Below are 17,908 nucleotides of genomic sequence, written 5' to 3'. Positions count from 1 at the left end.
GCCCCATACTCAATTCCTAAATCTAAACTGGCAATCATGACATGTATACTTGCACAGAGTAGAGAAGAAAACTGTTATATACTACAGTAAAAGTGGGAATGAATGCTAAGTAGCTTAATATAGCAGCTGTCCTCTCTGCTTTTTGGGAAGCAAAATACTTAAAAACCCACACATACATGGATAGTGAAACCAGGCATGAGCAAACTTCGCTTCTCCAGGTGTTTTGGACTTCAACTGCTACAGTTCCTAACATCCATTAAACTGCTTGGGATTTCTGGGAGCTGAAGTCCAAAACGCCCAGAGGGCCAAAGTTTGGCCATGCCTGGTGTAAGCCATATATATGCATTAATAGTCTGGTATTGTACATGTCATCCTGGAAGTAGGCATCTGAGTTAGGCCTGTTATATAAAAGAATAAAGGCTAGGCTTTCTAAATGTCCATTGTCTCATTTTGGACACCTAAGAGACATCAATATTGTTAATATTGAGAAAACTGGTATGGAAGTATTGTAGTATGATAAGATATTCAGCAATAGACCCAGGTTGCCATTGAAGTGAAATGTCAACATGAGATCAGAAGTACAAAATTCTCTGTGAATTTTGACACTGAATTATTTTGGTCATATTATGAATATGGCTAGTTAACTACTTGAAATATCTTTTCCTGCTCAAATGTCTATATACTCCATTGATTTAATTTTCCCAGTCATTATTAATCTGTACGCAAATATGTATGATGCTTCTACTCTGATTTGTCTTGAGTTATGCATTAATCTGATTTGATATTGTATGATTTCATATATTGTGCAACATTGTGACGCGTTTATTCGTTGTCTATAATTGATAACAAAAGGAAAGCCTTCCAAACATGGCAGAGAGACACCAACTGTGCTGCCAAGAAAAAGATCTATGCCAGTGCAAAAGCTGAGGTCCAAAGAAGGACCAGAGAACTCAAGAACATCTGGTGGACAAAGAAGGCTGAAGAAATCCAACACTTAGCAGATACCCATGATGCTCAGGGATTTTTCAAAGCCACAAAGATCATCTACGGACCAAGAAACCATGGCATACAGCCTCTACGCTCATCAGATGGAACCAAAATTCTGAAGGACAAAGCATCAATTGCACTACATTGGAAAGAGCACTACCAGAACCTGCTGAATCGCAGCTCCAATGTGGCCAAAGAGACCCTCTCAGAAATCCCGCAACAACAAACCAGGGATGAGCTTGCAGCACTGCCTAGTTTGGAAGAAGTCAGCAATGCCATCAGCCAACAAAAAAACAACAAAGCCAGTGGACCTGATGGGATTCCTGCTGAAATCTTCAAAGAGGGTGGACCTGAGTGGATACAACAACTCCACCAGCTCATTGAAAAGGTGTGGATGACCGAGAAAATCCCAGCTGACTTCAAGGATGCCACCATCATCACCCTTTTCAAGAAAGGGGACAGAACACACTGCGGGAACTATCGTGGTATCTCCCTTCTAACCTCCGCTGGGAAAATCCTCGCAAGAATCCTTGCAAACCGCCTTCTTCCTGTCTCAGAAGACACCCTCCCAGAATCCCAGAACAGCTTCTGCCCCTCCAGAAGAACAGTGGACATGATCTTCACTGCATGACAGCTCCAAGAAAAATGCAGGGAACAAAATCAACCTCTGTACATAGCATTCATTGACCTTGCAGAGGCATTCGACATAGTGAATCGGAGCACTCTCTGGACCATCCTCCAAAAAATCAGGTGCCCTGACAAATTTGTGAACATCCTGCAGCTCCTCCATGATGACATGATGGCAACAGTCTTGGACAGCAACGGCTCCCAAAGTGACCTATTTAAGGTGGAATCAGGTGTCAAGCAAAGATGTGTTATTGCCCCTACCTTATTTTCCATCTTCATCACTATGATACTTCACCTTGTTGGTGGGAAGCTTCCCACCAGAGTGGAAATCATCTATCGGGCAGATGGTAAGCTATTTAACCTCAGTAGACTGAAAGCCAAAAGCAAGGTCACCACAACATCTATTATAGAACTCCAATATGCCGATGACAACGTAGTCTGTGTGCATTCAGAAGAAGATGTACAAGCAGAAGCATACGAGAAGCTCGGCCTCTCACTGAACATCAAGGCAACCAAAGTGCTCTTCCAACAGGCACCAGTTAATCCCTCTGCAATGCCAGGAATACAGCTTAATGGTGTAACATTAGAAAACTTTGACCATTTCCGCTACCTTGGTAGCCACCTCTCCACAAAAGTCAGCATCGACACTGAAATACAACACCGCCTGAGCTGTGCGAGTGCAGCTTTTTTCTGTATGAAGCAGAGAGTGTTTGATGATCGGGATATCCATAGCGATACCAAGGTGCTTGTTTATAAAGCCATTGTCCTCCCAACCCTGCTCTACTCCTGCGAAATGTGGACAGTCTATAGACATCACACTCAACTCCTGGAGCGTTGCCTCAGAAAAATCCTGCAAATCTCTTGGGAAGACAGGCGGACAAATGTCAGTGCTCTTGAGGAAGCAAAGACCACCAGCATTGACGCGATGCTCCTATGCCATCAACTCCGCTGGACTGGCCACGTTGTCCGAATGCCCGATCACCATCTCCCAAAGCAGCTACTCTACTCCAAACTCAAGAACGGGAAATGTAATGTTGGTGGGCAGGAAAAGAGATTTAAAGATGGGCTTAAAGCCAACCTTAAAAACTGTGGCATAGACACTGAGAACTGGGAAGCCCTGGCCCTTGAACGCTCTAATTGGAGGTCAGCTGTGCTCCAGCAGTGCTGTGGAGTTCGAAGAGGCCCTAATGGAAGGCCTAAGGGAGAAACGTGCCAAGAGGAAGGCCCATCAAGCCAACCCTGACTGGGACCGCCTTCCACTTGGAAACCGATGTCCTCACTGTGGGAGAACATGCAGATCAAGAATAGGTCTCTTCAGCCATCTATAGATCCATCCCCAAGATAACAGAAATGGAGGACCATCATCCTCAAACTGAGTGATCGCCTAAGTAAGTAATTGATTTGTTGTCAATATATTATTATTTTGTAAAAATGCACCTCGTTCTTTCTGCTAACAAAAAGTGGTTCTCAACCTGTGGGTCCACAGACGTTTTGGCCTTCAACTCACAGTAATCCTAACAGCTGGTAAACTGGCTGGGATTTCTGGGAGTTGTAGGCCAAAACACCACAGGTTGAGAACCACTGTGCTAACAAGTGACTGCTTTATGTATCTGAAAAAATGAGTACTGGTTCCAAAAATAACACTGCTTCCATAATATTGCTGGCATTTTCTTGGTGGCTTACACTTGCATAATCAGGTGATATGTAGGTTTAAATTTTATTTTTGCGGACAAGGAAGTATTTTGTGCCTGCTTGTGCAATATTTTACTTGCATGATAGCAACTGGACAATACCAATCCATATCTCTGCTTTGCAGACCCAAACAGCCAGTGTATGTGCGCACGTAACCGTCCTTTTTTGCCATATTCTGGCTAGATGTATATATATCCCACCTGACATAAGTTCTTGCAAAGCCAAAAAGGATCTTAGCAAGACCAGGTTGTTCCAGGATTCTGCAAACTGCATGATTGTGAATCTTTCTTACATTAGACAAACAATATAAAGCACTAACAACATAATCTAGCACTAGTGAGTTTCATTTCTTGCCATAAAAGAGATTTAAATTCATCCTTGACATGTTCATTTAAATGACTGGAATTACAAAACATTTGATTTTGTTTGGCCTATGCCCATTGAGAACAGCTTTCTTTTTTAATGAAGTTTTTTTTGGTTATGCTAGATTCTTCTGCAGTGTATATCTGCTCTGTATTTCTACCATAGCATGTAATCAGTTTTATGAGAAGAATAATGTTGTACCATAGTGTTGAATAAAATATTATAGATCTGACAGTTCACACTTTGAGCTATGAGTCATTTCTTAGTTTAAAAATCAGACCAATGATTCAGGGTTCCATGCATGAGTAGGTAAAAATTCTCCCGCTTCCTTTTCTATAGATCCCCCCTCCCCAAGAAAATGGGAACTGCTGCTCTGAATGTTGACATTGTGATGTATGTGTGGATTTGACTGTCGCGTTAGAAGGATAGGCTAATTAATATATTTGATTATAACTTATTGTGGGCTGATTCTATGGGTGTGTTACATCAAGAACAAAAGATTTGTAGCAATGAAGGTTTCATTTTTCTGCACTTTGAATCATAAAATGTTCATATTTTCTTTTTAAATCTATCAATCCAATTGCCAATGTTTTGTTTGTTTTTAGAGCCTTAAAATTGCCTATTGTCTAAACTTAATATAAAGAGAACATTTAGCATGTTCTCTGTTATACTCATTTACACCATGGAGTCTCAAAATTCATTCTGCTGAGCTTTTTAAAAAATCCACAAAGTTGAACTGCTTGACTAAAGGTATTCTTGAGCATGATGTGGGAATAGGGGGAAAAAAAGTAAAAAGGTACGTTAGGGCCCTGCTCTCAGTCCCACCTCTTCCGTAGGTGCGGTTGGTGAAAACGAGAGACAGTGCCTTCTCAGTGGTGGCCCCTTGGCTGTGGAACTGTCTTCCCAGTGAAATTAGATCAGCTCCCTCCCTCCTAACCTTTAGAAAGAAATTTAAAAACCCGACTGTGGGACCAAGCCTTTGGAGATAGGTGGACATGAAATAAGTACAACATGACTCGAATGGCTCCTTGAGTATGATTTGGATCTGTGTGATTTTAATACTCAATTTTAATATATTGATGTTGGATTTAAATTTTTGGGGGATTTTAATGTATGTGTTTATTGCATTTGTATATATATTTGCATTGCATTTAATTGTTGCCAATTTGGAAGCCGCTCTGAGTCCTCTTTAGGGTGAGATAGAGCAGGGTATAAATGTAGTAAATAAATAAAATAATAAACATTAGATTCAGGATGGGTGTTTAGGGCAAGTCGAAAATTATTTAAATGTGGTATCTTCTGTTGGCTTGTGCTCTGAATCAGCAAATAGAGCAGGGGTCCCCAAACTTTTTAAGCAGGGGGCCAGTTCACGATCTTTGGACCATTGGAGGGCCGGACTATAGTTGGCCACCGAGCAATAATAATAATAACAACAACAACAAAAATAAAAAAGAGGGTTGGAAGAGACCCTTTGGGCCATTGAGTCCAATCCCCTTCTGCCTTTGTGCACCGAAAGCACAAGCAAAGCACCCCTGACAGATGGCCACCCAGCCTTAATGTTAATAATTAATAATAATTATAATAGTAATAAGGGTTGTAAGAGAAGAAGAGACCCCTTGGGTCATTTAGCCCAACCCCTTTCTGCCCTTGTGCCGTGGGGGCCAGATAAATGGCTTCGATGGACTGCATCTGGTCCCTGGGCCTTAGTTTGGGGACCCCTGAAATAGAGGAATGGCAGAGTCTACAAAATTGTATAAGGTATACTGTGCTGCCTGCCTAGGAAGAACCCACAATTTGGTCAAGTAGCATTATGGTGCTGTTAAAACCTTCTATTTTCAATGTCAATTTCTTTTTAAAGGCCAATCTTAAATGTATTATAGCTTAATGTTTAAAAAGATGAGATGTTGATACCATGTAGTGGATTATTGACAGGTTTTTTAAAAAGCTGCATTATCTGACTTTCTGTAGCAGGAACATATCATTAAGTATGAATAGTGTATTCACCCTATATAAAAATTCAGATAGTAAAGCTTGAACTTGTTTTAAGAGACGTTTCTTGAGTTTGTGGGAAAGCCAGAAATATTGCAGTTAGATGCATTCTCTGAGGCTTCTGATGTTTCATAGACTAACAAAAGGTTGCTTTATTAGTAGCTTTAATGAACAAATCGCTTTATTGGCTTAGACATACTGGTAGCTTTGTCGGTCCAAACAGCTTTGAGTTCTTGTTTCAATTCACCATTGTGCTCAAGTAGTGAAATGATAGCCATTGACCTTCTACTAAAGCACAATAAAAAGTTTTTTGTGAAGAAGAAAAGTGCATAAGGAAAGCTGCCGTGCAATTCTTAGACTCCCGCTCCATGAATTAAAAATAAGTCTTCGTACCTCCTGTTCTCAGACAGGCTCATGTTTGGTTCCCAGCAGTCAAGCATCAGTATCTAAAAACAATATTAACATTTGAAAAACTTGGTGAAGTCTTCACTTCATCCACAGAGATATTTTGCTTGACTATAGTTTACAAAATAAATTGAATATGGACTACTCTAGTGCTGTACTAAACCATTATCTTGTAGTCCTGGGCAAATTGTTCAAGTTGCCATTATAGTATGCAATTAAAATGACAAGTTCATTTAAACTTTCTAGGTATTATGTATAAAAGCTATATCATTGCTACCTCCAGGTGCCCCAAAAATAAGGATTAGGAAGAGCTTGCTTTTTCATCATTTTTTAGTCTCATATGATACAGTATTTCTCTTTGTGTGAGTGAAAGAGATATATTTCCAGTTTAAGAAAATGCAGTGTTCCCTCACTACTTCATGGTTCATTTTTCACAGATTTGCTGTTTTGCGGTTTTTCAATAAACTCTAAAAGACTATTATAAATCATAAAAAATTACAATTTACAGCCTAAGGAAGGGAGGAAGAAGAAGCTGAAAGGAGAGAAAAGGAGCCCAAGTGGTAATGGGAGGAGAAGGAGGCGATTTATCAACACATGATTGATAAAGACTTAAAATAGTGTATAACTATTAAATAATGTATAAATATTAAAATAAACATAGTGTCCCTACTTTGTGGATTTTCATTTATTGTGGGTGGTCCTGGAACCTAACCCCAGCGATAAGTGAGGGAACACTGTACACTTCTGGAGTACTAAAAGCAAGATGTTACAATTACATTTAAATCTGAAAACTCTTGTATGAAAGGGAGCTCAATGCAAAGTGGACCTATATGCTGTATCTGTCTTGATGTGAAGAAGGTGGAAATGAGTTTCAGAAAGACAGGTAATATATATATTGGAGAAATCTTCTTTCATGAAACATAAGGCTGTAGTTAGGTAGCCCTCCAAAAACAGCCTGTTTTGTAGCAGACTGTGCCAATGCATGCATCTCCATCTGCTGATTGTCAGTCAGTATTACTACCAGAGAGCAACAGTAGTATTAAAGGGTGAGCAGAAAGTGGCTTGTTTTGTTTCATGTGCTTTTTATTGAATGTGGGCCAGATTTCAGCTTAGCACTTAGCTGAGCGTCTCTTCTTCAGTGAGCCATACTGTTTGCTGGGTTAGAAAGAAAAAGCACAGCTGTGTTCCTTCTCTGCCCAGCTCCAACTTCTGCTTCTTTTAGAGCTGAGCACTCTAGTTTTATACTGATGTGAACTGAAGAGGCAGGAATTTCATTTACAGAATGTCTATCTTATTTATCCTATTTACTCAAATCTAATGCTCACCTTTTCTGGCTACATGACCTGGCCAAACTTAGGGTGTGCATTAGATACGCATAATTTTAGCACTGAGGCAAAGCAAAAGGGGAAGCTGCTTCAGGACCTGCATCTGGAGCTCCTCTTTGAGGGACCTTATCTCCAATTTAATGGTCAATGCTCAATGCAATGCAATCCTAGGATTTGTAGTTTGGTAAAGCATCTGCATTCCCTTGCAGAGAACACTTAAGACTATCGCATTGAACCAAGGCAGTTAAAATGGCTTCCTTCTGCAGCATAGCTGCACCCCAAGGTTTTCCTTTATATCGATGAAAGCTTTGGTGTCCTAACACATTTGTTTTTAAAGGAGGAATTCTAATAATCAGGCAGCAACTGTAATGGCCAAATGACAAAGAGGACACTTTTTGCTGCTGTGCATTGCATTTGACAGCAAATCCTTTTTTGGTTTTGGTTTTGAACATTGAGGTGTGCATTACATTCAATGGTGCATTAGACTTGAGGAAATAAGGTATTTATCTATTGTTCAGCAGTTTGAACTGTCATGGCAAAGTTTATTAATTGGATTTCTTTTGTTATTAAATTACCGTATTACATTATCTTACTTTGAAGTATTCCTTCATAAGTGGAGACTGATCTTTAGAATAGGATCTCTTCTTTTGTTTAAGTGTGCATGTGTTAAGCTTCAATTTTAACAAAATAGAATCATAGGAGTTGGAAGAGACCTCACGGGCCATCCAATCCAACCCCGCCAAGAAGCAGGAAAATGACATTCAAAGCACCCCTGACAGATGGCCATCCAGCCTCTGCTTAAAAGCCTCCAAAGAAGGAGCCTCCACTACACTCCAGGGCAGAGAGTTCCACTGCCGAACAGCTCTCACAGTGAGGAAGTTCTTCCTAATGTTCAGGTAGAATCTCCTTTCATGTAGTTTGAAGCCATTGTTTCATGTCCTAGTCTCTAGGGCAGCAGAAAACAAGCTTGCTTCCTCCTTCCTATGACTTCCCCTCACATATTTATACATGGCTGTCATGTCTCCTCTCGGCCTTCTCTTCTTCAGGCTAAACATGCCCAGCTCTTTAAACCGCTCCTCACACTTTCCAGCTTGTCAACATCTTCCTTCAACTGTGGTGCCCAGGACACAATATTCCAGGTGTGGTCTGACCAAGGCAGAATAGAGAGGTAGCATGATTTCCCTGGATCTAGACAGTATACTCCTATTTATGCCGGCCAAAATTCTATTGGCTTTTTTCGGCGCCGCATCACATTGTAAGCTCATGTTTAACATGTTGTCTACGAGGACTCCAAGATCTTTTTCACACATACTGCTGTCAAGCCAGCCGTCCCCCATACTGCATCTTTGCATTACATTTTTTCTGCCTAGGTGGAGTATCTTGCATTTGTCCCTGTTGGAAGTTTATTTTGTTAGTTTCAGCCCATGTCTCTAATCAGTTAAGATCATTTTGAATTCTGCTCCCGTCTTCTGGAGTATTAGCTTTCCCTTCCAGTTTGGTGTTATCTGCACTTGATGATCATGCCTTCTAGCCCTTCATGTAAGTCATTTATAAAGATGTAAAATAGAACTGGGCCCAGGATGAAACCTTGCGGCACTCCACCCGTGACTTCTTTCCAAGATGAAGAAGACGCATTGGTGAGCATCCTTTGGGTTCGTTTGCTTAACCAATTACAGATCCACCTAACCGTAGTTTTGCCTAGCCCACATTTGACTACTTTGTTTGCCAGAAGGTCATGGGGGACCTTGTTGAAGGCCTTACTGAAATTCAAATAGGCTACATCCACGGCATTCCCCTCATCTACCCAACTTGTAATTCTATTGAAAAAAGAGATCAGATTAGTCTGGCATGATTTGTTGGGGTTTTTTTTGTAATAAATTTTTATTGATAAGATTTAAATTTGTTTTTGATAAATCCATGTTGATTATTACCAATGACCGCAAATAGATGAGTTAATTCTGCTTATGAAAAAATACATGGAGAATGTGTGTATATTTATTTACAGTATTTATATTTATTTACAGTATTTATATTCCGCCCTTCTCACCCCAAAGGGGACTCAGGGCGGATCACATTATAACACACATAGGGCAAACATTCAATGCCCATAAACACATCAAACAGAGACTGAGAGACACACGCAGAGGGAAGTTAACCTTCTTCTGAGGGGATGTTCGATTCTGGCCACAGGGGGGAGCAGCTGCTTCATCATCCACACTGGCGGCACTTCCTCATTCCAGGTCATAAATGAGTTAATCTTGCCTCCCCACTTTATAAGTGGTACCTTATCTCCTACTTGATAGATGCAACTATCTTTCGGGTTGCTAGGTCAGCAACGAGCAGGGGCTATTTTTTTATTTTTAATTGACGGGTGCTCACCCCGCCACGGGCTGGCCTCGAACTCATGACCTCATGGTCAGAGTGATTTAAGGCAGCTGCTCAACAGCTGCACCACAGCCCGGCCCCCTGTATACTGACAGATCAGTTATGCGTAGAACTGTTTAGATCAGTTATTGTGGTTTGAATCCAGAAATAAACTTTTGCAACTAAAAGAGAATTTACTATTGATAGAGGAAACGATTGCTTATTAATTTTTGCCAGTTTCTTTCCAACTATAGCACTTTCTCTTAGCCCTTCAGAATAGATTTTAAAGAACACAGGGATCTGCAGAAAAAGTGGGAATTGGCAAAGAAGTTGCCTATTATCTTTTCTTCCAGTGGAAATATCAAAATCTGCTCCAGGTATCTCTGGCTTTTTCTCATATTCTTAATTTTATCAGTAATTCATTAAATAAGGCTTGAGTGTCTAGAAGACACAAATAGGGATCGGGCAATCTGTGGGTTACATTCACTTACTAGGGGCCTTCTCTGTGGTCCCAGATAAAAGCGGAGAATCATTCTTTCAGAAGCCTCAAGGGAGCAATGCTGTCCTCAGTCCTTGTTTGGACCCTAAATGGTATTTTAGGTCAATGATATTTTTCCTACTTAAGTCCCAAGTAACTTTCCAGCAGTTTATAGTTTTGTCAACAGTCAATTTGCAGCGGTGGTGGGGGGAAATGAGTTGAGGGAAGCTTCCAGCTCCTTGCAGTTGCTCTCCTTTCTTCTCCTGTGATGGAAAAGTGTTGTCTATGTTTAGTTAATTGGAGTTAATAGCATAGAAGGAGAAATGAATTTGATTCATTGCCAAAACTATGGCGGCATGTTTAATAGGAAAATTAAGCCCATACACTATAAGAGCCCAACACAGGGCACATAAGAAAAGCAACAAGGAATCCACTGGAGAGAAATCTGTCCCATAGTTTTGGATATCTCTATGCTAATACAGGAAACATGGGGAAAAATGGAGATTTCAGCATAGAAAAAGGAACATGATTTAATAGGAGTCACTGTAACCTGGTGGATCTGTCCCATTGAAGTGAAATAATGTAGGGATATAACTTATTCCAAAGAAATAGACTAAAGAGGAAAAGTAGCATTATACACGAATGTCAAGAATGTATCAAAGAATTGTTTCTTAAAGGTGATATGTTGGAGGCACAGAGGAAAGAAATGGGATGTGTCTAAAGAAGCCCAAGTAGATATAGAAAGAACTTTCAGATGAGCCAAGATTTAAAAGAGACATGTATAAAAATGAAAGGAGGAGGAAACCACTAAAGAGAATGCAGATAAATAGCCAGCAGTTATAGGAGGAAAATCAGAAAAGTGGAAGTATAGAATGAGCTCAGGCTTGCTTGAGAGATTAAAAATATAAAAAAAGGGTCTTTTTGGCAATGTTCAGATGAAGAGGAAGAGGATGGAAGCAATAGTGCCAGTACATGCACCAGTGGCTGTGCTTTTCTGTGGGTTTGCCATCGTAAGTATGACCAAACCTTCTATCAAACCTAATAGAAATAAGCAGATACAGTTGTAAAAAAGCACAAGTTTATTAACACACTTTTATATCACTCATTCCCCAGAGCTATTTAATCACTTATAGCTCCCTAAAATCTTATTAAATTCTTCCCTCAAACTGACTGTCCTGTATCTCTCTTCCAGCTTTTCCCTATCTTTATGTCATCTTTCCCCATTTCTAGCCCACCTTCCCCCAAATCATCTTTCCCATACATATCTTGTACTGGCTGCTCTCACAGCATTCTCTGGCTGTGGTTGGCTGCTAATGGAATCAGGAGAAGGCTGAACTGTTCAATACTTTCTCTACATTAGCCTTCTCCCAAAAAGGAAAAAAAGTGCTGTAACAACTGAACATGGAACTAATGATACATCCTATAATAGGTAAAGAGGTAGTGGAGGAATACGTACCTATTCAAAATAAATTCTGGCTTGAATGATTAAGATCATCAGTGGCACTTGCAGATGCAATTAGAGAGCCTCTGTCAATAATCTTTGAGAATGGAAGTCCCAGTGGATTAGATGAGGGCAAATACTATCAACATCTTCAAAAAGTGCAAAAAGGTTACCCAAACAATTACTGATTAGTCAGCTTTAACTTGATACCGGAAAAGGTTTTAAAACTGATCATTAAGCATTCATTTGGTGCATGCCAATATGGGTTTCTTAAGTCATGCCAAACAATTTTCATCTTTTTTTCTTGGATTGAGTTATAGTCTTTGGTAGGCAAGGGGGGGGGGGCTTTGAATGTAGTATTGTCTTCAATGAAAAATTTGACTGGAACTCCTCTGCTATTCTTGCAGGCAGGCTGATGAAAGATGGACTAGGCAGTGCTGCTATTAGATGTGTTTGTAATTGGTTTAATGACTGAACCCAGAGATTGTACACCAATGGTTGATCATCTTCATCTTGGGCACAAGTGACTAGTGTTGTGCCTCAAGAATTGTAGGTTAAGGAGAAAATAGCCTAAATCCAACTGATAGTTGTAATTAGAGTAAACTCACTGAATCAGTGAGATTGACCAATGTGTTGTTTCACCATTCAAAAGTAAATTGAATACCCATTCAGTTCGTTTGGAGTGATATCAACCAATAAGTTACATTTACAGTTGTAGCATCAAATTCTTACCTTATATGCAAATAGTACTAGCGCATAAATGGATGTTAAGATAATTATAACATTGGTATGTTTTCATTTAAATAATAATTTACCAATTGCATACATAAATGTTGTTGCTGTTGTTGTGTGCATTCAAGTTATTTTTGACCTATGGCAACCCTAAGATAAGAGTTTTTTTTGGCAAGATTTGTTCAGAGCGGTTTTTGCCTTCCTCTGAGATGAGAGAACATGGCCTGTCCAAGATCACCCTGTGAGTTTCCATGGGCATTTGGACTCTGGTCTCCGGTGCCATAGTCCAACACTCGAACAACTGCACCACTCTGACTGACTAAATTGTATATGCATGCATCTATTTCTGAATAGCCTTTCGAAAAATTAAATTACTTCCTATGCAAGATAAGCATCTTCCTTCAAAGACTGATATATTATAGGATCAATCTGCATATGTGCTATTGTAGGGTGTGGTTTTCTTTTTGTTTTTTTGTTTTTGCATATTGGAATTGTTCGGTGGGTAGTCAGGCTGTTTCTTTACTGGGTGATTGTACTATATGTGGTCCGTCACTGGCTCCATCCGTATGCATCTCTGGAATCAATAGTACATTAAGGAAACTGACATGAGGTGAGGGGGAAGCACATAAATAATGAATAACAACCTTTAGTGCTAGTGTTTCATTTCTATTAAGGGCAAGACATTTTTGTGAATTATCTATGCATTTTGTTTCAAGTTTAGTTCAAAATTATTGTACTTTCACTAATTAAAAGTAGTTTCTTTATTAGACTGAATAAGCAATTTTTATAGTCAAGTAAAATAAAGGTTCAGTTAGACCTGTTGCTCACAGAATGATTCAATTAGATTTATTGTATACTCTTTATTTCTCTGAGAAGTGGGAGATGCTAGGCCACTTTTGCTTGGGAAGAAAATTACGTATTTGCAGATCATTCAAGCACTCACACCTCACTGTTGCAGCCATTTAATATCATTCTATGGCCTTATCCCATAGGATTCTGATATTTACCTAGTGCAGTACTTTTAATTTTCTACTAGATAGTTTTGAATCTACTCATCATAAAGTATAGTTCCCAAGTTCCCAAGACAATAATTGAGGATTAAATTAGGGTACTATGAGTAATGGTCTACAGCTATTTAGTAGAGAACTCTATAAATACCTCTCACCTGATTGCACATCCTAGGGTTCTTTAGAATGGAGCTGTACAGTTAAAGTAGGATCAAACTACTTATTTATACAGTGTGGTACATCTCCAAGCACTTCTCAAGAAATATCAGTCTACAAAGCAATAGCAGCATTTGAATAGCCCATCCCCCCAAAAAAACACCAGTTTCGTTGGCCATATACTAGATGGTATTTTTACCCTTCATTTATCTGATCCATTTATATCTTCAGGTATTTTTCAGTACAAATGCATAAAAACATAGAAATCAGTCACGTTTGGCATAAGAGAGTCATCATGGTGATCTCTCTCTGCCCCAACTAGGATATAAACACACTGAGAAAAAGATGATTCTTCCTTTGCTTGGCAGTGGGATGGTGTAGTGTTTATTGAAAATCTGCATTTTGAGTCTCTGAAGGGGTTATAAAACGAATTGGATATTTAGTCTCATTTCATTTGGTTAGATGTTCCATTTTAAAATGGCATTTTTTGCTAGGAAGGACATTGTCTTAGGGTGGTGATAATCAGTGCACTTAAAGTCTGTGTATTAATTTTTTTGTTAGCTTCCTGCGCTTTCCTATCCTGGTGGCAAACCTACATCAGCAATAACACTTCCTTTATGAGCTCACAAATGTGACTAGGCAAGACGGCAGTTGATTTTTAGAAGTTGGCTTATTTCAGGCCCTCTGAGTGATTCCACCTGATATTACTTTACATTTTCCCTGCAATGTTTTTCCCCTTGATGAATAGCTGTGTAGAATCAGCACAGGAAGAGCAAAGTCCTTGGCAATACCAGCTCAATTGCATCTGCAGATGAGGATTTAAAATTCTATGCAGCAGACAGTACCTCCAGCAGGCGAGTAAAAGGTTACTGCATTATTTGCTTGTTTGCATGCAGCGTCTTTCTCTACCAAAACCTTTTTATTCAATTTGCTGTGGTTTGCTTGAATTTAGATATTACTGGAAAACGATTTGAGAGAAATGTGAGTATCAAAAGGGTAGAGCAAGGTTGAAGGGAAAGGCATTGCTGGCTCAATATAGCTGCAAGCCAGGGCTGGAGGAGACGGGAGGAGATAGAGCAAACAGAGTGTTTGATGCAGAGTGAAAACAAGAAGTTTTGCTAAAATATGTGCACTTAAGCTGCTGTCTTGGTCACTTGCTTTTCCCTAATTATCTGATAAGAGGGATTCTGTAAACAACTGCTGATAGCTCTGTATCTGTATAAGTGACAATTATTTCAAGGCAGATTATCCTGTAATCAGGTTGAGCATCTGTGTTAATGTGCGCACACACACTCTTTCTTTTTCTCCCCAAATGCTGTAGTGCTTGATGCAAAAAGACAGATAAATGCACTGCTTTTAATAGCCAAAAGGCCAGCATGCTGCTATACATAGCCATTTCATTTAATGCTGCTTTGGAAACATTTGCAAGCTTCTGTGTTTGTGTTTTTTTACATTGAGAATCAGTTAAACAAATTAAAATAGGAAGATGACTATGTTGATGAGGAAACCTATTTCTGTTTTAATATAAGGAGACAACACTTACTAGACAGAGAGGAAGAAGATAATATTGCTTGGTTCTTTTGTTTACTTCTCCTTTCTTTAACCCCCACCTGTATGAAACAGTTTTCAAACTTTTATATTGAAACTAACGTTCCACTGGAGTTAATTTGATGTTTCTTTTACAAAGGCACCTTGTATTTTTGTATTTTCTATTGCTATTTATCTTTTTGGATGAAAATTTCCTCTGTCTTTTGTAGATATGTGCTGGATTGTTGTCAGTTACCCATCTCTTACAGCTGTATGTTCATTAGAAATATCCACACTTTTATTTATACTAGATTGAAGTGGGGTTATATTCGTAACACACAAAAGTGCAAAGTTTAGCAGTAAGAAGAAGATGCGAGTCTGTGAATGATTGGCAGTTACCTTGTACATTACAGTCTTAAAAGATGAAGAGCTCTTACAAGTCAGATTCTAGTGAGTAATCTGTTAACTGTTGTTACTCTTGGCTATTTAGCAGCAGCATTAGAAATTGAGTCTATTTTGAATAGTGTGCATTAGGAACACTGGGGGTGTGGTTATTTTTGTTGGCTTTTGGAAGATTGTGCGTCCAGAGCGGGAACAGTAGGATAGATGATATCCTAGGAGCCCTAAAGTACCAGAGAAGAGCAAGCTTGTAGTCATTGTATACCCCTTGTATCTCAAGTTGATAACTCTCAGAAAACTGGAGAGTTAATCAAAATAATCTGCTTTAGGAAAGTAAAAAGTGGCTCTTGAGTGACTACTTTCAGCTTTGGGGAAACAATGTTTTATTTTTATCAGTGTTGATTTTTGCCAGAGAGCTGCAGAATGAGCCTGTCGGCCAGTTTTGATTGCCTGTGGGTCACTGCCACTACTGATTTCTTAAGGATTAAACTCAACTGATGAGCAAGTCAATGTGTGGCTGTGGCTGCAGCATTATTTCTTCTTTAATGAAGAGGCTGGGCCGTTCGACCTGCTGCTCCGATCTCCTATCTTGCAGCCATACATCAGACCAGTTGCAGAGACTATCCATCAAATGTCCCAGTCAGCCAAAGAAGGTAATTATACAGATTTATTTAAAACATTTTTCTTTCAAATAAATGCTATGGCACTAAAATAAGTGTGTTTAGTTTTCTTGACCTTGCAGCAGCTATCCAATATCATTTTGCCATCATCAGGTTGTGTTGCAATAGAAATGTGCTGCAGTAATTGATTTTGTAATAGGATCAGGTGATTTACTGGCTGCACTGACAACCACTTGCTTGCTTTGAATTGTGGAACACTTTAATGGATGTTTGTGACTGCAGTCTGGAGTTGCTCTGAAAGTGCTTTATGTTCAGCATTGTAGTCACTTATTTATATTAGCAGTGTTTAACTTCTTCCATCTCCTGTAGTCCTACACTTATAAAACTATCACCATAATGTTTTTATTGGAGTTTATAAGGTATTGCTAGTTTCAGAAAATGGGTTATAGGATTTAAGGAGTTAAATGTGCTTTCCTCTCAGTAATATATACCTGTCTTTCATATGCACAATTTTAAATACTTTTGACCCAATAGAAAAAAGTTTATTATAGAATTCTTTGCTGTAGTTGGGCTATAAATTCTATGATTAGATTAAATGTAATTGATCATAATATTGCTTGGCTTAATTGTTTGTCCTTTTTAAGCTTCTTGTGACTCAAGTTAGCATATGGTTGTCAGGTATATTTGAGCAATATTATTTATAAGAAGATATATGTTCTCCTTGTAGATGTTCTTTTTTCAGTTCTCTATTTTAAACTTTCTGTGCATACATTCAGTAGATTTGAGGACAATAAGCCTGATGAGCATATTGTCCTTGGGTCTTAGTAACTTCTGTAGAAGCAACAGAAGCTCAAGCCAATTCTGTTTCATTTTTGGGTAAAGTCTTAGATTTGAAAAGCTTCTTTATCACACTTAATGTTAATTCAATGAAACACATTGCTGCTTTCCTTTTAATGGTTGATGCCTTATTGTATTTTCTGTGTGAGCTTGCCTTCAAGCTACCTGTCAACTTATGGTGACCTTATAAATTTCATAGGATTTTCTTAGATAAGAAGTATTCAAGGTTGGTTCGCCATGGCCTTCCTTTGGAATATAGCCTCAAGCACTTCACATTTCCTAGCAGACTGGTATCCATACACTAATCAACTCTGATACTACTTAGCTTTCAAACTTTTGTGTTGTGTTTTGCTCTCTAAGAAATAGAGATTCAAAGCTCCTTGAGTGTGTGGCAGTTAGGATCCAAACCTCACAAAGTTCAAAATGTGGTTTCCTACATGGAGACAGGGTATGATCTTGCACCCTCCTCCCCTTCTCCCAAAAATCTTTTCAATTTGCTTTACTTGACAAATGGGCATGCAGAAGGTATTTTCCCATCAAGATTGCACTACTGTAGTCTAAAACTACGTTAGCTAGTGATAAAGCAAGGGAAGATGTTGATTTGAAATCTGTGGTCTGAGAATTTCTTTTAAGGCATGCAAAATGTGCACATTAAGGTTATCCAGTGTCTTCATTACTTTAGCAATATGTTTTTTAAATGTGCCTATTTTGATTTGAGGGTTGGTTTCTCTGTTAATATTGCTTATTTTGGAAAGATGGTGCAGTATGTGCAGAACTCTCCACACAGCATGTAAGATGATGGGCTAAATCACATTGATAATTAGCCATACTTGGAGATCTATAGAATCGGAGTGTATATAACAATGTGGACTAGTAGCTTCAGAATTTGTAGTACTTTGCATATGGGCATCATGTATTTTTGTAGGTAGTAATGCTCTGAAATACAGGCACTTAAAAAA

General features: G+C 39.0%; 1 protein-coding gene across 3 annotated transcripts in view; it reads left to right on the top strand.

The window, feature by feature from the left end:
• fbxw7 (F-box and WD repeat domain containing 7) overlaps positions 1-17,908 on the top strand; it is a 165,380-nt gene that overhangs the window by 17,256 nt on the left and 130,216 nt on the right. The window contains exon 1 of one of the 3 annotated variants that reach the window (XM_008111975.3): positions 14,493-16,145. The exons of 1 other annotated variant lie outside the window; for it this stretch is intronic. In XM_008111975.3, the coding sequence (XP_008110182.2) occupies positions 15,990-16,145 (156 nt within the window). In that variant the 5' untranslated portion in view covers positions 14,493-15,989. Of the gene's footprint in view, positions 1-14,492; positions 16,146-17,908 lie in introns of those variants that run through there. One more of the 3 variants, XM_062981079.1, reaches the window with a different exon arrangement.

This window comes from Anolis carolinensis, chromosome 5 (assembly GCF_035594765.1).
Source record: "Anolis carolinensis isolate JA03-04 chromosome 5, rAnoCar3.1.pri, whole genome shotgun sequence".
NCBI classification, from domain to species: Eukaryota; Metazoa; Chordata; class Lepidosauria; order Squamata; family Dactyloidae; genus Anolis; species Anolis carolinensis.
Note: the sequence above shows the minus strand (reverse complement) of the source record. Positions and strands in the feature narration are given on the sequence as shown.